The sequence below is a fragment of the Chiloscyllium plagiosum genome, chromosome 13, assembly GCF_004010195.1.
Source record: "Chiloscyllium plagiosum isolate BGI_BamShark_2017 chromosome 13, ASM401019v2, whole genome shotgun sequence".
In the NCBI taxonomy this organism is placed as follows: domain Eukaryota; kingdom Metazoa; phylum Chordata; class Chondrichthyes; order Orectolobiformes; family Hemiscylliidae; genus Chiloscyllium; species Chiloscyllium plagiosum.
The window spans coordinates 55,166,157-55,175,923 of NC_057722.1; the positions used below are offsets into that span (position 1 = coordinate 55,166,157).

At 42.1% G+C, this 9,767-nt stretch overlaps 1 protein-coding gene across 7 annotated transcripts in view; it reads left to right on the forward strand.

The window, feature by feature from the left end:
* The window catches only part of LOC122556052 (SPHK1 interactor, AKAP domain containing), a 396,794-nt gene that overhangs the window by 306,295 nt on the left and 80,732 nt on the right, over positions 1-9,767 (forward strand). For all 7 annotated transcript variants that reach the window (XM_043702455.1, XM_043702458.1, XM_043702454.1 and 4 more), the window contains one exon: positions 5,508-5,618. In XM_043702455.1, the coding sequence (XP_043558390.1) occupies positions 5,508-5,618 (111 nt within the window). The remainder of the gene's footprint in view (positions 1-5,507; positions 5,619-9,767) is intronic.

A 9,767-nucleotide genomic window follows, 5' to 3' on the forward strand; every position in this document is an offset into this window, starting at 1 on the left:
ATGAAAATGGCTGCATGTTTTGATAGCCGGTTACCTGACACCCTTGCCAAGCATTGTATAAACAACTGTTTTGGTGAAGGCAGAAAAATAATAATTCTGCGGCAATGGAAACCAGACTGTTTGGTATGTTGCTTCATGTGGATTACAAGTTTGCAGATTCTAAAAGAGTTGTAGAAAGTAACAACAAACCAGATACTTCTCTTTAGCATATGTTACACATCTATGGGGATCAAACTGTCACAACTGACAATTTCTAATGAAGTAGCACCCCAGAAATAGCTATTACTCGAGAATTGAAAGGGAGAGAAGAATGCAAGGAAATTGCAATTGCTAAGGATGGGTTCTCAAAGTCAGGAGGACTTAAAATTTTACTTTTTAGGAGACAAAGTGAGTGTTATCCTTAGCTTCAGAAGAATAGTAAAATGGACATTTGGCAATAGAAATCACACTGTAATTGAGACTGTTGGAACTACTCATTTTTACTGGAAAGATTGGAAGAATATCTGAAAGAGAATCAGAGCAACAGGTATCATTTGATTAGGGAAATGCAGGGAAAGCAGATCAATAGGGTGTGTTAAGATGATCCTTTTGTGATTTGTCAGGACTGAACCTTCCTTTCCAGACATCTGATGGCTTCTCACCAAATATCACGCACAAATTGATCAGCTACCTATAAACCAATCACATAGTTTTGTCAGGCACAATGCCTTTGTCATTGGCAGTACCCAGACCAATCAGCTACTTGCTAGAACAGAGAACATTACAGCGCAGTACAGGCCCATCAGTCCTCGATGTTGCACCGACCTGTGGAACCAATCTGAAGCCCATCTAACCTACAGAATTCCATTTTCATCCATATGTTTATCCAGTGACCATTTAAATGCCCTTAAAGTTGGCGAGTCTACTACTGTTGCAGGCCCTTACTACTCTGAGAAAAGAAATACCTCTGACATCTGTCCTATATCTATCACCCTTCAATTTAAAGCTATGTCCCCTTATGCTAGCCATCGCCATCCCAGGCAAATGACTCTCACTGTCTATCTAACCCTCTGATTATTTAACATGTCTCAATTAAGTCACCTCTCAACTTTCTTCTCTCTAATGAAAACAGCCTCAAGTCCCTCAGCCTTTCTTCATAAGACCTTCCCTCCGTACAAGGCAACATGCTAATAAGTCGCCTCTGAACCCTTTTTAAAGCCTCCACATCCTTTCTGTAATGCAGTGACCAGAACTGTATACAATAGTCCAAGTACGGCCACACCAGAGTTTTGTACAGCTGTAACATGACCACCTGGCTCTGAAACTCAATCCCTCTACCAAAAAAAGCTAACACACCGTATGCCGCCTTAACAACCCTATCAACCTGGGTGACAACTTTCAGGGATCTATGTACATGAACACTGACATCTCTCTGCTCATCTACACTGCCAAGAATCCTCCATTAGCCCAGTACTCTGTATTTCTGTTGCTCCTTCCAAAGTGAATCCCCTCACACTTTTCCATATTAAACTCCATTTGCCACCTCTCAGCCCAGCTATGCAACTTATCTATGTCCCTCTGTAACTTGCAACATCCTTTGGCACTGTCCACAACTCTACCAATCTTTGCTAACTCATCCTTCTTTGCCCTCATCCAGTTCATTTATAAAAATGACAAACAACAGTGGCCCCAAAACAGATCCTTGCAGTACACCACTAGTAACTGAACTCCAGGATGAACATTTCCCATCAACCATCACCCTCTGTCTTTGTTCAGCTAGCTACTTTCTGATGCAAACTGCTAAATCACCCTCAATCCCATGCCTCTGTACTTTGTGCAATAGCCTATCATGGAGAACCTTATCAAATGCCTTACTGAAATCCATATGCAACACATCAACCGCTTTACCCTCATGCACCTGTTTGGTCACTATCTCAAAGAACTCAATAAAGTTTTTGAGGCACAACCTGCCCTTCACAAAACCATGTTGACTATTCCGAATCAACTTATTCCTGTCTAGATGATTATAAATCATATTTCTTATCGTCAACTATCCCAAAGTTTGGTTGGATAGATGGGGGGGCAGCTTGTTCAAGTCTCTACATTACTACTTCCACAATGAGATCTGATATTGGTGATCCCATGGGTATTCTGTTGACTTGTTTGTAGGTTTTTTTTATTCAATGTGAAGTGGGTGATGAGGCACATGTCCACTAGCTTGAGGATGTGGTATTTGCTGATGAGGTTGGTGCTGTCTGGTGTTTGTGGTCCGATTTTCCTAGTAGTGATTTCTTTGGCCAAGTCGATGTTAATTAGTATGAAAAGGGCTGTAGCATCAAAGGAGACATCATGGTAGCCCACAAATGTACCAACACACTTAAACAATGACTAGTGAACCTAAAGGATCCATTATATACTACCAGCAAAACTAATGTCATTTACAAAATACCATGCGAGAACTGTAAAAAACACTATATTGGACAAACTCGCAGGAACTTGCCATGAGGATAAATGAATACCAACTAGCTAACAAGAGACATGACCCACTATCACTAGTTTCCATACATACAGACAAAGAAGGACACTACTTTGAGTGGGACAACACACATGTCCTAGGACAGGTGAAACAAAGACACGCAAAAGAATTCTTAGAGGTATAGCATTCTAACCGGAACTCCATCAATAAACACATTGACTGAGATCCCATCTACTTTCCCTTGAAAAGAAAGAACCAGAACTGACATCACTCACCTTAAGAAACTGAGACCTATAAACAGAGAGGCAGGACATACCACCAGAGCTTCAGGGGAGATGCTCATTGATGATGGTACCTCATCAAGGTGACAAAACGTCTGAAAACAAACCTTCCAGCTCAGCGAGCTAACTTACATACTTATCATCAACCTGAGCTACAAATCTTCTCAAGATCTCTCTGTCTCAATGATTCTATCCCTTGGAGATGCTCACCAATTACGTTATTCGGTGTTAGTTACAGCTTGCTTTTTTGAGATAAGAGGGTTTTCCCCTGGTGTGAAAGCATTAACTGAAATCAGTTTATCATTTTTTATCATCAAAACTGCAGAACTTTCAGGTGTATGGAATAAAACAAGTTGTGAGGTTGGCGTGGTGCTGACCATTAAATATATATTTTTTAAATGACACTGTTCCGTCTTGTACTGCAACATATTACAATTTTGAGCCATTGGTTTCAGGACTACAGCAACCAAGTCTAGAAGGATGAATAAATTCATATCTTTTCTCTCCTGGGGTTGGATTCTAGCAGGAATTGATGTTTTTTTCAAAATGTAGGATTTTCCCAATTCTGTACAAAAATTGACTATGTATATCTATATTAGAAGCCAGTCAGATCTTTTCAATTATCATTCAAGTTCACTCAGTTAAAAAAATTAACATATTTAAAAGGTCAAATTCATCCTACATCCTACAATGTACACAGACTACCGTGCAAACAAATAGACAAATTACTGTGTCAAGAAGGTGGAATTTCAAAGTTAAAGTCCATAGGAGCAAAAGAAAATATACCTCTCTTGAGTGATTTTGAGATCCCAATGCTGTAGTGGCATATGTTAACTGGCTACTTTTCTGGAGGCTTTTTGGACCTCTACAGGACTTCTGTGTGCAATTCTCCTCATCAGACAACAGGGAGGATATGATTGTACTGGCGGGGGTGCAGAGGAAATTCATCAGGATGTTGTCTAGGATGGAGCATTTTAGTTATGAAGAAAGGCTAGATAAGTTCAGATTGTTATCTTTAGAGCAGCGAAAGCTGAGAGGTGGGGGTGAAGTAATGATTGAAATGTAGTGTAGTGAATAAGATTGAGGTGTATGAATCAGGCAGATAGGAAGCAGTTGCTCACCTTAGTTGAACGGTCAATGATGAGGGGCATAATTTCAAGGTGAAGGAGGTTTAGATGGGACTTCAGGAAAAATGATTTGACCCAGAGAGTGGTGGGAATCTGAATGTACTGTTTGGGAGAGTGATAGAGGCTGGAACTCTCTACTTTTAAAAGAAAATGTGGATGAGCACTTGAAATCTGTTAACATTCAGAGTAATGGGCCAAATGTTAGAAAGTGGGATTAATGTAGATAAGTTGGTGCAAACTCAGTAGGCTGAACGGCCTTTTCTGTGTTGTATGATTTTGGGGCAGGCAACCTGTCTGTCATCTCATGCAGGCATCGTGCAATTATTAAAACAACAGTACGTGGAGAGATCCCAATTTCTAAATGTTCTGCTATTGGTCCCCATTAATACCAGCAAGCAAAGGAATTCAAATCTCCTCTCAAATGTCTCTAATTTCCTTTACCGTTTCCTCTACCATGACCTCAGATCTGCAGTGGTCCACTTGTCAACGTGTGGTTGGAGCCAATAATTGTTTTGCCCTTTTCAACAAAGAAGAAAGAAATAAAGAACAGTACAGCACAGGAACAGGTCCTTTGGCCCACCAAGCCTGCACCAATATGGCACTTTTCCAAGCTACAAACCTTTTGCTTTACATGATCCATATCCCTCTATGCCCTGCCTTTTCAGGTATCTTAAGATGCCTCTTAAATGTTGTTGTTGTTGTATCTGCTTCTACGACCTCCTCTGCCAGTGCATGCTAGGGACTTACTACCCTCTATGTAAAAAACATACCTCTCACGTCTCCTTTAAACTTTCCTTCTTTTACCTTAAACATATGTCCCCTGGTTTCTACCCTCAGAAGAAGTCTCCAACTGTCCATGCCTCTCATAATGTTGTAAACCTCTGTCAGGTTGCCCTTCAACCTCCGACATTCAAATGAAAACAAACAACTTTTGTCTAATCTCTCTTCATAACTAATACCATTCAATCCAGGCAACATCCTGGCAAACCTTTTCTGTACCGTCTCTCCAAATCCTCTTCATCCTTCTGATAGTGTTGTGATCAGAACTGTACGCAATACTTCAAAAGTGGCCAGACTGAAGTTTTGTACAGCTGCAATATAACTTGCCAGTTTTTTTTATATACTATGACACAATCGATGAAGGCAAGCATGCCATATACTGTAGTGTCCTGATTTTTAACTTAATATCTAACTCCCAAACTCCATTTGCAGGACCTTGTCACTCTTCCTGCCTAAGTCCTGAGTACCAGAATGTACCACAACTTCTGGCTGTTCGCAATCCCTTTTGAGACTGTCCTATACCCAATCAGAGGCATTATTAACTCTAGCACCACAGAGGGAAGAAACACACCATTCTGGAGTCTCTCTTGCGGTCACAGAAATGCCAACTGTGCCCCCAATAGTCTGCTGTTACTGCTGCTCAACTGTGCTTTGACCCTCTCTGCTGCACAACAGCTGCTCTTGCTACTGGTGTCACCATTCCACGGGTAATCCTCCCCAACAGCATCCAAATTGTCCCATGATTTAAATACAAACCATAGCAGTTGCAACTTGAATGGTGAAAATGTTATATTAAAAATGAACATTTGTTTCAGTGACAGCAAGTACGTATTAGAAAGACAAATTGCTTTTCATTTTTGACAGGTCCTGTGCAGTAACAGTTTATTGGACTCTGCGGAATATTGGTTACGGAATGAGAAGAAACTTTGCCAAGTTGGATTCTTGGAAGATAAGGCACGAAATAGATGCCCTACGGTATGTGTGTCAAGCCATTAAATAAAAGATTTACATCTATCAGCTCTGTAATAGCAGGTATCAGAGGGATTGGTTCTAATTCCTAATAAATATTGACTGAATAGGGTTAGGTATTCATGAAATAACCCAATAGGAAATGGGGTTATACAATGTCAAAGTTTGAACTACCCTCATGCGACCGGATGAAATAGCATTACTGGAAAGGCAATCATTTAAGGGCTTACATTATTTTCCTGGGTGTTTCTGCAAAGGTTATGGCACTGATCAGGAGAACCCAAGAGAAATTCAACTCTGGTCTGTTAAAGCATCTGAGATTACCTTTTGAGCATATTTCTGTTAACAGATTATTTGCATTCAGGATGAGACATGGTGAAGGATTCTTCTTCACACATCTCATGGAAATTGTAAACGTTTTATTTCATAACTTCAGCTCAGCACCAGCAGGAATCTTGCCCCATTCTTACTTAAATGTAAAACCATTTGGCAGGTAGCTCATGCTATTCTGTCTAATTATAGCAGTGGAAAATGCTCAGCTAAAGACAATAGAAGTGATTCCTGATGACAGATTATTTGGCCCTCAAGAGAGACTAAGAAAATTCATCGATCCTCATTTGATAAAGAAAATTAATCATTGAAGTATCAGCAACAAGGTATCTGACTGGGACATAATCACACTATTAGAGACAAACCATTCATCACATAGAGTGAAAACAAATTGGGTGGTTAATCACTTTGTGGGTCTCAAAATATTACTGCAATACTGTCAGAAAATGTGTGAAACCCAAATCAATTTAAATGCATAAAAATATGGCAAAGTATGATGTCATGCTGGTTTAGAATGCATGTGCATTGTTTGTGCTTGAACCATTCATCTCGTGTGATCCTCAGTGTAACTTCCTTTGTATGATGTTCTACTTTTGAACAAGCTGTTGACTTCATTTTTCAATGCATTTTTCTGCTTTGTTTTGAGCAAAAGATTTTGTTTTGTTTTGCTTTTTGTTTTGCTTCAGAAAATATGAAATGTGTTAGATGAAAGTAAGAATGGGTAACTATGATAACAGGTTCAACAGCTTGACACCATTAACAGGAGCTCAGATTGCAACTTCAGGTGCAAGGTCCAGAATACTGTGATGGTCACCATATCAAATTAAAAGGAGTGGTGGGCTATACTATAAACACACTTTCACCATCACCACATGGTTAATAATTTTGAGGATGAAAAGTGGCTTCTATTCTGTTCCATCATATTACTTTCAAAGTGTTAACGACAAACGTTTTCCTTGATATTTCATGGTTGACATGATGCAAGATTGTCAGGGAGATCAGCAGCTATCAGAGCTGAACAATCTTCACACACCATTTTTACACTAGCCATATCAGGATCCCTCGCACATCTACCTAGCAATGATTAAGATAAACTACCGCTCATAGACATTGATCAGTACAGAACCAAGAGACAAAAGAGTGTCTCATAATAGTGGAGAAAACTGATGTGTATTTACTATCCTTTCTGCAGTAGATATTAAGGACTTTCTGTAGTCTTAATTATTTTGTTGCTTTTCACTTTGGTTTTTGTGGCTACACTACTGGGGATCTTCCATCGTTTGAACTAACAGTTCACATGTGGAAATGTTCAGGAGGTTAATACACATACTAAGGAGAATGTGGTGTGCAAATCCAAATGGCTAGCAAGTATTCTGTATAGGATTGCTGAAAATAGCCTACGTTCCTATCACCTGTATCAGTTTGAGTGTTTTAGAACTCTAGAATGCTGAAGGTTGGTGAAGGGGAACTGGGACATTTTGAACTGTTGGACACTTGAAGTACTGATACCGTGCAAACATATGATCAAGGAACAAGACTAGGCCACTTGGCCCTTTTGGGCCTGCTCCACCATTCAATAAGATTGCGGATGATCTGATTTTTAACCTCAGCTCTATTACAGTAGGCTATATTACAGTGGGCCATGCATTCTGGCCTGAATTTCCACAGTAAAAGTGGAAGAATCAAATAGCGGCATTGCTTCCTGGAAGTTCAACGCTTTGGCAGTACAAACATTAAAAGCATCAGAAACAAAATGTAAACCAAGATTAGCATTTGAGATTGTAAGTATGCCATGCATTTAAGTGAAATTCCTCTATCCACTATATTTGTAGGTCATTAACCCATTTAAAATACACTGGTTCTCACCGGCAGAGCCCTTCTCACCACCAGCCAAGCCATGTGTTGGCGCTTGTTGGAAAGATCTGGCGATGAGGCATTCCACCAAATGACTTCGACAGTCTGCCCAGGGAACTGCTCAACAGGATCCGCCCTCTCCTTTTCCCGAAGGGTCTCAAGGATACTACGTGCTGACCACTACCTGATGGACTTCTGGTCAAAGGTTTTCTTCTTCATAAATTTCTCCACGATGGACAGGTGATACGAGCTTGATGCAGGCACACACAAAGGTGGCTATCAGGGCGAGGGTAGCAATGGGTGTGTTTTTTTCCCCCATTGCCCTAATCTTTATACATGGTGTCCCTTCGGACCCGGTCCATCTTTGATCTCCACATGAAGTGGAAAATGGCCTGGGTGACTGCAGCGGCACAGATTCTGGGAATAGGCCAGACCTGTGCTACATATAACAACACTGACAGTACCTCACACCTGATTACCAGGTTTTTTCCCGCGATAGAGAGCAACCGTTGCTCCCATCTGCCTAGTTTCTGCCTCACTTTACTTATATGCTCCTCCCAAGACTTGGCGCACGCCCCAGCCACTCCAAACCAAATACCCAGCATCTTCAGGTGGTGAATCCTGACGGTGAAGAGGATAGAGGATTGGTTGGTCCAGTTCCCGAAGAGCATGGCCTCACTCTGGCCTCAGTTTACCTTGGCCCCTGAGGCCCGTTCGAACTGGTCACATATGCACATGAGTCTGTGCGCGGACAGCGGACCCGAGCAGAAAACGGCGACGTCATCCATGTACAGGAAGGCCTTAGCCTGTAGGCCCCCACTGCCAGGAATAGTCTCACCCCTCTCAGGCTCGCATCCTTCCTGCTGGACTTGGCAAATGGCTCTATGCAGTACACAAACAAGGCAGGAGAGAGAGGGCAGCCCTGCATGACTCGAGATCTAACTGGAAGCTATCTGATTCCCACCCATTGATTGAGACTGCACTGACAATGTTGGTGTAGAGCAGCCTGATCCAATTGCAGATTCCCTCCCCAAAGACCATTTTGGAGAGAACATCTCTCACATACGTATGCGATATCCTGTCAAAGGCTTTCTCCTGGACCAGTTTCATTTTAATTTCAAAAATATAATTTATTCATAAAATTATTTGGATCTCTATACAATTAGTCATGCCATTCTTGTGCACACATTACATTGCTTTACATACAGACATCGAAATTTATTTTTCTTATATACAAGTCTGTACATTTACTATCCAGCTCTTCTGCTGAGGCGTCAACGGATCCCAAATGACTGGATGGGCCCCCTGTTCTTCTTAGGCAGGCAGATGTTACACGGTGTTCTTTCCCCACCGCGCCTTGGCGGCAGCTGCCCCAAGCTTCAGCGCGTCCCTCAACACGTAGTCCTGGACCTTGGAATGTGCCAGTCTGCAACACTCAGTCGGGGTCAACTCCTTCAGCTGGAAGATCAACAGGTTTTGGACCACCCAGAGAGCGTCCTTCACCGAGTTGATGATCCTCCAGACACAGATGATGTTTGTCTCGGTGTGCATCCTGGGGAACAGACAGTAGAGCACGGAGTCCCGTGTCACGCCGCTGCTTGGGACGAACCTCGACAAACACCACTGCATTCCTCTCCAGACTTCTTCTGCATAGGCACATTCCAGAAGGAGGTGTGTGGCAGTCTCATCCCCACCACAGCCGCTTCGAGGGCAGCGTGCGGTGCAGCAGAGAGTCCGGGCGTGCATAAAGGATCTCACAGGCAGAGCCCTTCTCACCACCAGCCAAGCCATGTCTTGGTGCTTGTTGGAAAGTTCTGGCGATGAGGCATCCTGCCAAATGGCTTTGACAGTCTGCTCAGGGAACCGCTCGACAGGATCCGCCCTCTCCTTTTCCCGAAGGATCTCAAGGACACTACGTGCTGACCACTTCCTAATCGACTTGTGGTCAAAGGTGTTTTTCTTCATAAACCT